General features: G+C 39.8%; 1 protein-coding gene across 1 annotated transcript in view; it reads right to left on the bottom strand.

Annotated features, from left to right (window-relative positions):
- The window catches only part of USP13 (ubiquitin specific peptidase 13), a 121,414-nt gene that overhangs the window by 42,718 nt on the left and 64,497 nt on the right, over positions 1-14,199 (bottom strand). The window contains exons 8-10 of the mRNA XM_089675553.1: positions 13,310-13,497; positions 4,133-4,204; positions 395-488 (exon numbers count right to left, since the gene is read on the bottom strand). Of these exons, the coding sequence (XP_089531679.1) occupies positions 395-488; positions 4,133-4,204; positions 13,310-13,497 (354 nt within the window). The remainder of the gene's footprint in view (positions 1-394; positions 489-4,132; positions 4,205-13,309; positions 13,498-14,199) is intronic.

The following is a 14,199-nucleotide window of genomic DNA, read 5'->3' as shown; positions in this document are numbered from 1 at the left end:
AACCTCACTTTTACTTTCTTAAATACTCAGGTATGAGGTTTATTAACATTTTGGATTGATCGAGAGCGCTGTAGTTGTTCATTAATGAAATTGATCCTCAAAAATATAACGTGCCTAATAACTGCACACAGTGTATAACACAGAGTAGCCTGAGATGTGTTGATTTAATGCTTTAGGGTGCCATTGATAATGACTGGCACAGCAATGGCTAATACAAATAAAGAGTGTGCCAACGTTTGTGTTCCAGCAACACACAACACTGGAGAGATCTTAATGAGTCCTAAGATGCAAATAATTACAAACATGACAGATTCTCTTTGGCTCTATAATAACATGGTACAATTTTTTCCACTCTTCAGAAGATCATGCCAACGAACATTCTCACATAAAATACCTTGTGTTCTTCCTTCATCACTTGTTCTATGAGTTCACATTTCACTGGAGGTTTGGAGTACTGTCCAGACAGAAGCCCATAGCCAAATTTGCCCCTGTTTTGCAACACAAACAATGGCAGGCATATATAGTTATATAATACAAATTATTAGTAATTCATGAGCGCCAACAAAATGTACATATTTATCTTAAGATATTCCTTTTTTTTTGTTTTTGTTTTTTTATCAGACTGTGTCTAAGAGTATATGAAAGCTCAATATATCCCTCTACCTCCTCTTTATGTTCCTTGTTTCACTAGAACTTCTCTTTTCTTATCTTCTCTAAACACTTCTAACCAACATGGTATTAAATAGAATTTTAAAACTCAGAGGCAGGTGGTACTTTGAGTCACACTATTATCATGTTACAATCACTACAAATACATTTTTATTCAGATATTTTAGATTAATAGTCCAGCGATATGTGATATTTAGAAAAGTTTCGAGTATGGAACAGGACTTTTTGTGCACAAAAGGTAAAGCACAAAAATAATTACTCTAAAAACATATAACATTTATAGTTCCAAAATGTTTTTTAAAAAGGCAAAGACAGAAGTCTTCTGTCTTTGCTTTTTTCTAAAACATTTTGTAACAATAAATGTTGTATGTTTTTAGAATAATTCTTTTTGTGCGTTAATTTTGGTGCCAAAATAGTCCTATTCTGTACTCGAAATTTCTAAATATTTTTTGGATGTGGCATTCAAAACTAATTGGCTTGATGAAAGAGTGTTCTATTAATATGTGATATTCTATGGACAAGGAGGTAGGATTGGATATACCCTGTTGAATGGTTATTGTATGCATCATCGAGTCAAAGTAACCATGCTCATGCTTGCCACAAATTCCAGTACTTGTTCATTTTTTTATCATCATGTGTTTGCATTGCTTAAATTACTTTAATAAACATAGATTATACAAGAAAACGTTTGAAAATGTAGAAAAACAAAGTAATGCACACATGGGACATTTATAAAATGTGTGCAAGGTAAATACTGGGCAGTTCTCCATTTAACAACGAATATGAGGTTTTAGTTAAAGGAAAAAGTACACTTTTAACACACATACTTTATTCTCACTTGTGCCTGCAGCTTTCTTGATAAAGTCATTAGCAACGGTTACCTGTTTTGCCAATGATCAAAAATTGTGGACAGAATGCTACAAGTGTAGTGTGTTTACAGCATTTCCTGGCCTCCACTATAGGGAGCTGAAAGATGAACTGCTCATATTAACCCAATGCAGAGTCCTTCTCCTTCTCCCCTGCTCCCTCTAGTGGTGCTCAGGATCCACTGCTGCAAGAGAAGTACAATATAATCACGTAGATGTCAGGATGGTAGCTTCTGTATGAATCTCTTAGTTATTTACATGAACAGGCTGCTGGGACAAGAATAAAGTATACATCAGTTCAGAAAGTGCTTTTACCTTTAAAGTATGCTACCAACAAAAGGGTACACAGCTGTGTTTTATAATTATTAGGCAGCAGAAAACTACTCAGTTTAAATTCTATTTAAGGCCTCGTGCACCCTGCAGCTGTCAAACTCCTGTTACAGGCATTTGATTTTTTTTTATTTTTGCCTCTTTATGTTAGTCTATGTGTCCATGGACAAAAAAAGAGAAAAAAAGTGCCTCTAAGTGCAGTATGTAGAACATTTGTTGAGGAACACAGTAAGAAACACTCACATCATGGAGAAAAGGAAGGCTTTGGCATATGTTATAAAGATGGAAGACATGACTGCGTCCTCGATGTGATAGCCATAGTCAGCGCTGGGGGAGAGATTCTGGATGTTCACAAGGAGACGACCGGCTCCTTGTGAACATCCATAAGTAGAAGGCATGCTTGAGAAGGGAGCACGCTTCTGCTTTCTATCGGCCTTGCGCATGCTCCGAAATTCATCGCATTGCATGGTGGACTTCCCCACGTTATCACGCTGGCGTCAACATTGCGCTCCAGGGTGTATTCCGGACACCATTTTCCAATACTCACACGTGCCGGCCGGCCCATTGTGAACATCCATAAGTTATGCTTGAGAAGAGAGCACGCTTCTGCTTTCTATCGGCCTCGCGCATGCTCCGAAACGCATCGCATGCTGGACTTCCCCACGTCATCACGCTGACGTCAACGTCGCGCTCCAGGGTGTATTCCGGACACCATCTTCCAATACTCACACGTGCCGGCCGGCTCCTTGTGAATAGCCATAAGTATAAGTTATGCTTGAGAAAGGAGCACGCTTCTGCTTTCTATCGGCCTCGCGCATGCTCCGAAATGCATCGCATTGCATGCTGGACTTCCCCACGTTATCACACCGACGTCAACGTCGCGCTCCAGGGTGTACTCCGGACACCATCTTCCGATACTCACACGTGCCGGCCGGCTCCTTGTGAACATCCAGAGTCTCTCCCACAGCGCTGACTATGGCTATCACATCAAGGACACAGTCATGTCTTCCACCTTTGTAACTTATGCCAAAAACTTCTTTTTCTCCTCCATCACGTGAGTGTTTCTTACTGTGCATATTGCTCATACGATAGTTACATCTCATGAGTAACTGAAGTTTAATTTTGCTCAAGTTCTCATGAAATTTTGCCTAAATATACTTGACTGAATGTGCATGTAATCTGTGTGTGGAAGTGCTAGATAATTTATGTTTAAATATTGTTAAACATGCAGCATTTTTAATAGATTTTAAGTTGGTAAAAAGGTGAGCTTCTATGCTGAACACAATGTCTAACACAAGATATAGCCATGCTTGGGTTGAGACCAGCAACTGAATTGGGCTGCGCTTTAATGCACATAGCTGCAGCACAGTGATGTGGGTTTTTAGGGGTTAAAACAGGTGAGAAGCAGGCAACATAATGCGATACGTTTTTACCCCCACCCAGCCGTTCCATTTAAAAGGCAGCAGAGAGGGGTGTACACGTGCTGCAGCCGAAATGCTTTGTATCACAGCACAACAAAAATTGTCCCTGCTGTTGAGTTCAGTAGTCAATAACGTCCACCGAACACGGCCCAGTCAACTGAATGGGGCTGCCCAAAACCGTGTGCACAACACACAGTTGCAGTAAACTGGTGCAGGGTTTAAACAGGTGGTAAGGAGGTGATAGAACACCTCCTTGCCTCCTGTCAAGCATCCCCTGAAGAGCAATCCTAATGTGGATTGCTGTTTAGTTTGGTGCACTTAAGTAATCTTCTGCCTGCGGCAATTACAAAAAACGTTCCTGGACACCATTTGCTCAGCTGGGGGCCAGGAGAAAGAATCTGACTATATGATGACTTTCAGGCACAGTGAGTAATCCTTGTGCCGTGGTTCTGACAATCAAATTAAAGTCCAGCAGGCTGGGACCTTAATGTAATTGCCGTTAACTGCAGCACAAGAACTATTCCGCCCATGCCCGAAAAACAAGGGCTGAGCAAACAAGGCTCAGGAAAGTTTTTGTAATTGCTGCAAAATGGAGATTACTTAGGTGCCCCAAAGTAAAAAGCCCCACCATGCCACCCGCTGTGAATTGCAGGGGACCTAGGCCCCATAGAGAAGGGCTGGTAGAACCCCATTATCAGAAACCCTGTTTCCCAACACATAGTTGCCCTTCCTTCGATCCCACATCAATTTGTCCAGGGCCCAGAGTCCTATACCCAAAAAAAAAAAAAAAAAATAACTGTTCAAACTGTAAGAAAAACAATAAAGGAGGATCCAGCAGGTACCTACATCTGTGTGTTGAAGTCTTGAGTTGGGTCCAGAGGAGCATAGTCAAATATCCGTGTTAAGCTCCCTACGTAACTGAAAAAATGAAACAAACATTAACAAAATGAGAAATTGGACAATCACTTATTTAAAGTGGTTGTAAAGGCTCAAGGTTTTTTACCTTCATGCATTCTCTGCATGAAGATAAAAAACCTGTGTGCAGCAGTCTCTCCCCCCCCCCATTCTTAAGTGGGGTACACACTACAATCGGATGAGAAATTCTGCACGAGGCACAATCGTTTGATTTTCTTATAGTGTGTACACAACTTTCGACATTCAATTCAGACTTTCCAAACAAAAATTTCCAAAGGGACAAACTCCAAAATGTTTCATCTATGTAAACAGAACTATTGTTTTTCGTTTAATGTGTATCATTTTCATATAGTTTTTGTAAGAGATTGGATACAAAAGACGGCACGTGATCAGAAACAATAACCAACAACAAAAAAGGAGCACCATCCTCAGATTCGACCGTCTGTGAGACATCAAGGAAAATTTTCTTATAGTGTGTACTAGGCCTTATACTGAACCCTATCTCGATCAAGCATCTCAGCTCTCTGGGGACTCTTCTTCCTCATTGGCTGAGACAGCAGATGCAGCTATTGGCTCCCACTGCTGTCAATCACAGCCAGTGAGCCAATGAGGAGAGTTAGGGGGTGGGGCCAATCTGCGGCTGTGTGTGTGAATGAAGTTAGCCTGCTTGGGTGCCCCCAGTATGCTCTGGAGGCAATTGGCAGAAGAAAGGGCCAGGAGCGCCATCGGGGGACCCAAGAAGAGGATTGGGGCCGCTCTGTGTAAAACCACTGCACAGAGCAGGTAAGTATAACATGTTTGTTTGTTTTTTTTAATTACCTTTAATATCACTTTAAATGCACACTTTGCTATTCCATTTTCAATCCGTCATACAAGTGATTACATATACTGGAGCATATACTGTATACATTGAAGGACAGCAATTAAAATACATAAAATTATTTCCAATTTAACTCCACAGACATCATAATAATGCGTTGTGTGTACTGAAGAAGTTATCATACATAACTGGTTTATATATGCAAGCAAGTCAGCTGTGGGTGAGAGTTCTTTGGTATCACTTCTACCCTGCTGCATCATAGGAATAGTTTGGCCAAAAGACAGTGTTGCTCATCCCAAGGTTAAGCAAGGTTCTTAAGGCAATGCAGAGGGAGATTTCTTTGCAAGGAATCTGGAAGAATGTAACAGAAGATCAAACCATCGACTGTTCCTAAGAAGCAGGTTGGAAATAATTACATATTTATGATATATACACCCAGTCTAGAAAACATATACCAGTTTTTCACTTTAAATGTATTTCTGTACTTGAAAATATTTTTTAATACTCCTCTTTATTTAAAAAAAAAAAAAAAAGAAGAAAAAAGAAAACCTGGATGTTTCCATAAGCTGCTTGCCTTGCCCCCTCTACCTCCTCACAGGCTACGATTGACAGCAGCAGAAGCCAATGTCTCCCACCACTGCCTCCATGGCCAGTGAGGAGAGAGAGCCACTGCTCTCGGGCACAGAGCTGGATTAAGATCAGGCTCAGGTAAGTATAAAAGAGTGGACTGGGGGGATGCTGATCACTGAACGTTTTTCTATCTTAAAGTGCTTCTAAAGGCTCAAGGTTTTTTACCTTCATGCATTCTACGCATTAAGGCAAAAAGTCTTCTGTGTGCAGTATTCCCCCCAGCCCCCCCCCCCCCCCCCCCGCAATACTCACCTAAGCACCCTTTTGATCTAGCGATGTGCACCGAAGTCTTGGCTATCCCGGGACTCCCTATTCTAATTGGCTGAGACAGAAACGGAAGCCATTGACTCCCACTGCTGTCAATCACAGCCAGTGAGCCAATAAGAGAGAGGGACACACGGAGTAGTGGGTGCCCCCATAGCAAGCTGCTTGCTGTGGGGGCATCCGACAGGAGGGAGGGGACAGGAGAGCCTGCGGGAGACCTGGGAAGAGGAGGATTCAGGCTGCTCTGTACAAAACCACTGCACACAGCAGGTTTCTTTTAAAAAAATAAACCTTTAGAATCACTTTAATGCAGAGAATGCATTAAAGTAAAAAAAATTCTGCCTTTAGAAGCACTTTAAGAATTTTTGATTTGAGAACAAGGTCCTTGTGTTTTTTACAAAGTTTGTTTTACAGCAAAAAGTACAAGTAGAAAACAAAACAGGGCAACTGTGTAAAGGGCTGATGATCTAGCCAATATTGTACTATGGTTTTCCTGGTTCAGTACAAGGTTCTGGTTACTGATACTTCCTGGTGAAAGGTCATCAAAGGGAAGTCTCAAAATCCCTAGGATACCCATTCTTTGGCTCAGTAGAAAAATAAAAGGTGCAATGCATTGTCCAGAATGAAGATCCCCCTGTCCTGAGGTACAACTAGGACACAACAGGGAGTCTCTATGAGAAAAGTGATACATTTTCTAAAGGATTCCAATATGTTCCCCAGGGGCAGACTGACCATTTAGGCATTCGGGCACTGCCCGAGGGCTTGGGGTCAGTAAGGGGCCCCATGAGATGCCCCCGGTACTTTTCATAGGCTTTTTTGGGTGTGGTTTGAGTGTGGGCGAGGACACAGGGGCCCCATGATTTCCTATTGCCCAGGGGCCCCATGAGTTGTCAGTCCGCTCCTGATGTTCTCTATGTTCTGAATCACTGAAGGAGGGAGTTCTGAAGAAGGGAGATACTGACAACTAAGCTATTCTCTGCAATGCTTCAAGCCACTGCTTCTCTCTAAGTAGGCCTAGGTCCCTTACCCACGTTTCTTAACTTGATAGTAACAGTGAGTTGTGAGATCTGGCAGGCAGGGCATTATATATATTTTAGATATGACCTTTTTTCACACTGAGAATGAGCGATGAGTGAGAATAATTCCAGGTTTAGGAAGAGTAATATCCGTAAATTTTTGTTGACTACTGAGAGCATAGTGGAGTTCAAAAGATCAAGAACAAAAAAACTGATCATTGGAGAGATAGCTCAAGTTGTAGTTGTTGGAAGGATTTGAGTCAATCAGCATGGTATAAAACAGGCAGATGCCAATTCTTTTCAACAAGACTGATCCTTACAAGTTGATCGATTCAGGAAGATACAATATTTAATTTCCCATAGAGAGTTTACTCATTAAAAATAAATTCCAAATATGGTACATTTTTACATCCAGCTTGGACCAATATAACTATGTACAGTATATACACCATACCTGGCCATTCCTCCCTGGAAGTTGGAAATCACTTACATCACTACTCCAGTGATCTTGACTTGCTTCCAGCTCCTGTGCTGAGCGGCTGGCCTGATGCATTGTGAACACAGGAGGTTGACCATATGAGTATGAGTACCACTAAGAGAATGGTTTGCATTTTCTGAATGAATGCAAAGTGTTCTCTGATTGAACGAGGTAGAGAGCTTGACGTCACTGCACCACCTCTCCACTTTGTCCAAACAGAGGATGCTTTGTAATTGTACACTCTCCCTTTATATTGTAAAGGGATGTGCAAATGGATTCCATTCTCAACTTCACCATATATTTCACAGAGAGCTGGGGCTTGCAGTTCTGTCAAATGTTTATCATTTAGAGGTTCATATCTAGTCCAAGTCATCTGTTATGATAGGTTGCCAGGCACGTTCAGCTCCCGAGGCCTTATTTATATACAGCCAGAGGGGGGGGTGTCACACTATGAATTTACAGTCATGTAGTGGCAATATGTAAACTGTGAATGTTTAATTCTCATTAGCTGCTATGGGTTACTAAACATTATGTCAAGATTTGTGAAAAGGTATATTATTAATTTGAGAACACTGGACATGGCTAAAAAATTTCCAAAGTAGGCAAGACATGTGTAGCATGTCCAGTCCAGCTTCTGGGGGGAGTACTAGATGTACTAGCAGATTTAGATATAATAACAAACTGAAGCTAAACTCCAGCTCACACTGCAGTTACAGCAACAAGTTGTGTTCCTTTTGGATAAAGGATATATATGAACTAGAAAAGCTACAATTTCTGGGGAAATTGTGTGAAGTGTTCTTGCCTCCACCAGTAGTCTACAACTGGAGTGGGCGGAGTAACTGGGTGGAGTGGCTGGAGTAACTGTGAAAAGGTTGGACTGGGCAGAGTAACTTTATGGAGTGGGTTAAAAACTCATGCAACTCACTCTACAGCAAGGGCAGAGAAGAGCGGTTAAAAACAAACTGCTCCAACTTGCTCACTTCACTGGCGGTTGCCATCTTCAAACGGTTGTAGTTTAAAAATGATAAATCCTACACCGAAAAGCTTTATATTGTGAGAATCACAAGACCCAGACCTACATTCTGATGCATAGTATGTCTCTGAAATATTAAAAATTAAGGCACAGTCGCAGTTTAGAAATTGCCCTTCAAATTTGAGGTGGCTAGAGTGGAGTTTCAATGAATGTCAATGGGCGGCGTGAGTTGCAAACAAATGGTCATGTTGTTAAAACTATCAGGACTATGGCTTAGCCATGGACATTTTTAGTGGCAGCAGGGATAGCTGAACGTTTTAATATGAAATTTGTGTAGGTGGGCTTGAAAATGAGGGAGTGATGGCAGTTTAGAAATCATGTCCTGATTTTTCAGCTCACACTCTAGCTTTTGTCAGCTCCCACTCTAGTTTTGAACATTCCGCCATTCATTCCTATGGGACCAATTTTACCACAAAAATGCCGATATTTTGTGAACCATTCGGTGAAATGTTCCACAAAGTAATAGCACACCAATCGGGAACAATCTGCACGTTTTGGTATATTACTGTCTATGTAGTGTAAAAACTGTGGGAGGAGTTAGGGTGGTAAATTTGGATATAATAAGAATATATATGTGAGATAACAGTAAGTGGTCTTGCCATGCAAGAACACCTAATAAAACCGGATTATAGAAAGCACCCTGCCAGTGGTAAATGGTTTGTCTCAACACTCTAACTACTATATTTGCAGGAGAGCTTGTTCTGCTGAAAAACAACAGACTTTCTGGCTGGACCACTAAATGAAAATATAAAAAAGCCTAAAAAAGGTAAACTAATGCAGCCATTACGTGTAAGACTTGATAAGCTGCAATATAATAACGGTTTGCTTTTGGGTTTAATACCACTTTAAGCAACCAGACAAGTAATAAAATCATTTTTTTTATAACACAAGTCTCTATTTAACCTCATATTAACCACTGGTTTGCCCTAATCACCCCCAATTAACTTCCTGCTAATTTTGTTTATTCCAATTTTATTAACTACTAATATTTAAACTTTTTCATTTTAGATGTTTTGTTTTTTTTATTTTTTTAGTGCTAGGCCTCGTTCACATGGAGTGTATGCATTTGTGCCCTGTGTGGGGGCGGAGTAGTCCATGAATCCTTGTGCAAGATGTCCCATAGCTGTCAATTTAAATGCAGTGGCTGCAGACACTGCTGCTGCTTCCAATGTGACATCTGTGTGGGTATGGGTGCATGGCCCCGAAGCACCCTAGGTGTGAACGAGGCCTAACATTAAAAAATTGCAAATTTAAAAAAAAATACAAAACAAAAAAAAACACTCTCTTTCACCTGTAAAACACTTTACAATGCTTTGTCCCATAATCATAATTTCAGTGTCATTTTAAACAGGACTAATTATAAAATAACGTTTAGACTGTTTATGTTTTGTTCGACACAAACACTGGTCATTACACTGGTTCTACACTTTTTTGTCTACTTTTTATTACTTTGTTATCTTAAGTAATGACAAAATGATTGCCAAATAAACAGGTTTATATCAGAAATGCAAAAATTGCATTGGTTCACATAGGGGGGTACAAGTGTGAGAGCTGAAGTAGTTAAAGTGTGGTCTATGAATAGAGGACAAATGCCTGATTTAAAGAACCGCCTCCTTCATTAATAGATCCTGTTTCATTCATAGAAGCTGTAGTATAGCTTCTGTGAATGGAGGAAGCAGACCTAAAGTGCAGGCATATTCAGGAACTGAAAAAAAGCCTCATGGCAAAGTAAGGGAGTTGGAGCAACAGGACTCTGGCTAGCCACTGTATGGCAACCATTACTATATAATGTATTACAGTTAATGCTCCAAACAGCATCATGAAATCATGGCATGTCATCACAAGTCTGAACAACCCGCTGCACATTATAAACACACAGCTACAAATAATTATAATAATCTGCTTCTGCTTATGTATTCTGCACTATGGTAATGTATCTAATACACACAAAAGCCTGCTCAAGATACTCAGTGTCATGAAAAATCATGACTGTCAGAAGGAGATCAAGGCATCACCAACAACCAATAGAAGATAGTTCAAGATAGTGCAAAGAAGAATTAAAGTGTTACTAAACCCACAACTGTAAAATTAGTCTGCATATGCAGTAAAGCATGCTTGTTATGCTCACTGTGAAACCTAAGGGGTTAATCTTCTGCATTGTGTAAAAAGAATGTTTGATCCTGACTTCTCTAATCCTCCCCTTCTTCCAGTGCCCCCTCTTATCTCCTAATAAGACATATCGTGTGGAGTCACTCTGCACATGCCCAATTTGGTGTGTATTGCTAGAGAGGTTTTTTTTTTTCTTGGAAGAGTGCACGTGATCCTTATACGGCAGAATGAAAACTCCTCCTACAAGCTTTACATGTGCTTGGCTGGACACTGATAGAAGTTACAAGACCGCTCTAACTGCTGATGAGAAAAGGTATTTAGCAGTTTATATTTACCAAAATAATTGCATTTCCATGTTCTGTGTACTGTGGGAGATTAGATATAGTGAATGCAGGGTCCTGGATTTAGTAACATTCTAATTTCCATCTATTAGATCTGCAGCAATGAAAAGATCAGAAATCTGGTTTGAGACATTCAGCATATGCTGGTTCAAGATGGTTTTCTGCAACTGTATACTATATTTCATTGCCAAGCTTCTCCTCATGGTAGGTCAGCCATCCTAAGGTTACACTATTTCTTTATGTCAGTCTACAGTCATATTTTTACCAACGTCAGCTTTCAGTAGTGTGACTATTCCTCTAGTTACACTGTGATGAACATAAATAACATGGCAGAAACTGAGCCTAAACAGCGAAGAGTGGGTGTAGTGTCTTCTCCAATACCAAAAACCCTTCCTTCATCTTAATCTTGGTATATAGTTACACAAAACTAATGTTTAGGATCAGTTACAGCTTTTTCAGCATTCTGAAATATTTTAATGATGCTCAATCATTTAGTTTTTCTATAGCAAATGAGAAGATGCTTTATTAACACGCATGCCACATGAAATGGTATGGCAACAGTAATAGCAGGAGGTGAAACTTAGTAATCATGTTAGAAGTAAACAGATCTCATAGTTGCCTGCCGCATCTAACTATCTACCAATGTCAATAAAAACAGGTCTAGAGGAAGAACTCAATGTTTTTATCAAAGTAGCTCTAACCCATATCATAAAAATTGTATAGACGCGTTAACATGTTGATGTCATTTCAAAAGTTGTTTTCACTAGTTCTAAACCTGCAGCTTTCAATAAAAAATACCTGGCGATCCTGCTAAAAAAAAAGTCTTTGTTCAGGCAATTCCCATTATAGTGTGACAACTGTCTCCCAAATGTCCCCCTGCATTGTCACTGCCACACCCACTCCTGGTGGAGGACTAGAAGCAGCCATACTGACACACAATGCACATCAGGAAGATAGCCCACAGTAATGATGTGCAGCCAGTACAGAGTGAGTGCATGCATAAAGGAAATTGTTGAAAGAGGTCTTTGAGATGAAAAAAAAAAAGGATTGACATTTGTCTTTTTTTACATCTCAGTGGAAAAAAATGAAAAGTTGTTTATACAGAGTCCTTTAGCAAAGCAAAGGTCATTCGGTAATAGATCTACTTTAATTGATCAATTAGCTACATATATAAAAGAAGGATAACACAGGTTGGATTACAGGATGCTGAAGTTAGCCCATTACCCATTTTAAAGTAAAAATAATACAAAAAAACAAAAAGAATTGTCTCTCAGAGTTCCACATAAAACCAAATCTCTGTAAACTAAGAGGGCCTCTTTAGACTGGAAGTGACAACTCACTTAAAACTTGCTATTTAGTAGGCATACCACACCACCCCTAAATAAGTGCCAGTGGTACTAAATTGCTAGAAGTCAGAATAAAAGTCGCAATTTGAATGCCAACACATTTCCAGTGAGCTGCGACAAACATCTCCTCATTCTCTTCATTCCGCATAAATTTATAAACTCGATATTCACTTCAATTATTCAGTCAAGTGCGGACGAAATAGGAAAAAACAGGAATTTGCTCTTGACATGATGTGGTAATTGAAGTGAATCTTAACCCAATTTACTGCATGAACATTCTAAACGCCTTTAGTAAATAAGTCTTAGGGTATATCTTTTTCCACATTATTTTTTAGGTAGCCCTCACTGAAAGAGATATGACCAACTACAAAGAAGTTCAAACCTGGCCAATTTATAAAATGATAGGAAGAGTCCACAACTCCAAAACCCATACGAAGACTTTATTTCTTACATAAGAATGACATAAAAACTGATGCGTTTCGGCAAATAGCCTTGTTCACAGCATGCTGATATTGTGAGCAAGGCTATTTGCAGAAATGCGTCAGTTTGTGTTTCATGTCACTCCTATGTAACGAATAAAGTATTCATATGGATTTTGGAGTTGCTGGCTCTTCCTATAATTGTATATATTGTATCTGGTGGTTGGAGGACATTCAGAGCCAGAGCAACCGCGCTCAGATCCCGTTATTTAATCCAGGGTGTGTTCCATCCTACGAGCGCTGCTTTTTGATTTGTTTTGTCTATTCAAATCTGGCCAAAACCGGAGATATGGCATTCATCATAGGTGTCAAACTCACATATTCCCATCATACCATTTATGAATGCATCTACAATAACAGACATTCAATATCCAACTGCTAATACAGAGAACTATTATCAGACTTTTCGTTGATAATTGGTAGTCCATAGATGCTTCTTTTTACTGGTTTTTACTTGTTTTCTAGCATAGATAGTTTGTACAGTAGACCGGTTATTCTTCTAGAAATGCTCAGCTCATGAGCCTCTGGTTTATTTTTATGGTGGGAATTTGATTGCACACATATCTATGGAGGAAGTAATGATGACACTTACGCCCTCTGGAATTCTGGTATGCTGAAGATAACCTGCATCACAGTGCTGAGGTAAGAGCTGTTCCCCTGGTTCTTAATACCAGTATAGCCGGAGCCAAACATCGGCTTCAACTTCAGTCCAGTCTCTTGGATGATTTCCCACTCGCTGATCCTTGGTTTAACTTCAGTATCCAAAACGCCTTTCTCTGTCTACCAACAACAAGCCACCATTCAGATACAAATCAAAACATTTCAAATAAGCACATACAGCATCAACACATCTACAATGTTTATTTATTTATTTTTGTAGAGTTTTACTCCTGAACGTCTGCATTAATAGGAAGAATCCGAAGTCTACATTAAATACCTTTACTAATATACTAGTGTGAAGAAGAACTGAACCCAAAATTGCTTTTCTGCTTACATTGGAATCTAGAAGATTTCCTTCCTTTCAAACCTTACAGCTCTCAGACAACCAGCATGTCTAAGAGCCTGGTCATAATTGTTGTTTTAGCAGATGCATTTTTCCTTGAAATCAATTAAACTGTGCATCAACTTATGCTTTGATTTTCATTGGTTTCAATATGAAATGCATCTCCTAAAAAAACAGACAAGTGTGAATGGGCCCTAATAGATCATGGTCAGATCTTCAGTATCTCACCCGCTGATTTTCAACATACTATTATGTGGTATTTAGCAGAGGGTGGAGAATGAAGACAATCCAAATCATTTGCCTTTTAAGGGAATATACCGAGAATGAATTAAAGAAAAGATTTTGCCTGAAAAAGGATTTTGCCCTTCTGTAGGGTGTACAAAACAGGCTGTTTCCGGTAGGTGTTCCTCTTTAATTTTGTCAGACATACACTATATTACCAAAAGTATTGGGACGTCTGCCTTTTTATTCATCTTGGC

This window comes from Staurois parvus, unplaced genomic scaffold (assembly GCF_062004578.1).
Source record: "Staurois parvus isolate SC_StPar_1 unplaced genomic scaffold, SC_StPar_1.0 ptg000155l, whole genome shotgun sequence".
In the NCBI taxonomy this organism is placed as follows: domain Eukaryota; kingdom Metazoa; phylum Chordata; class Amphibia; order Anura; family Ranidae; genus Staurois; species Staurois parvus.
The sequence above is the reverse complement of the archived record's forward strand: the minus strand, read 5'-3'. Positions and strand labels throughout refer to the sequence as shown.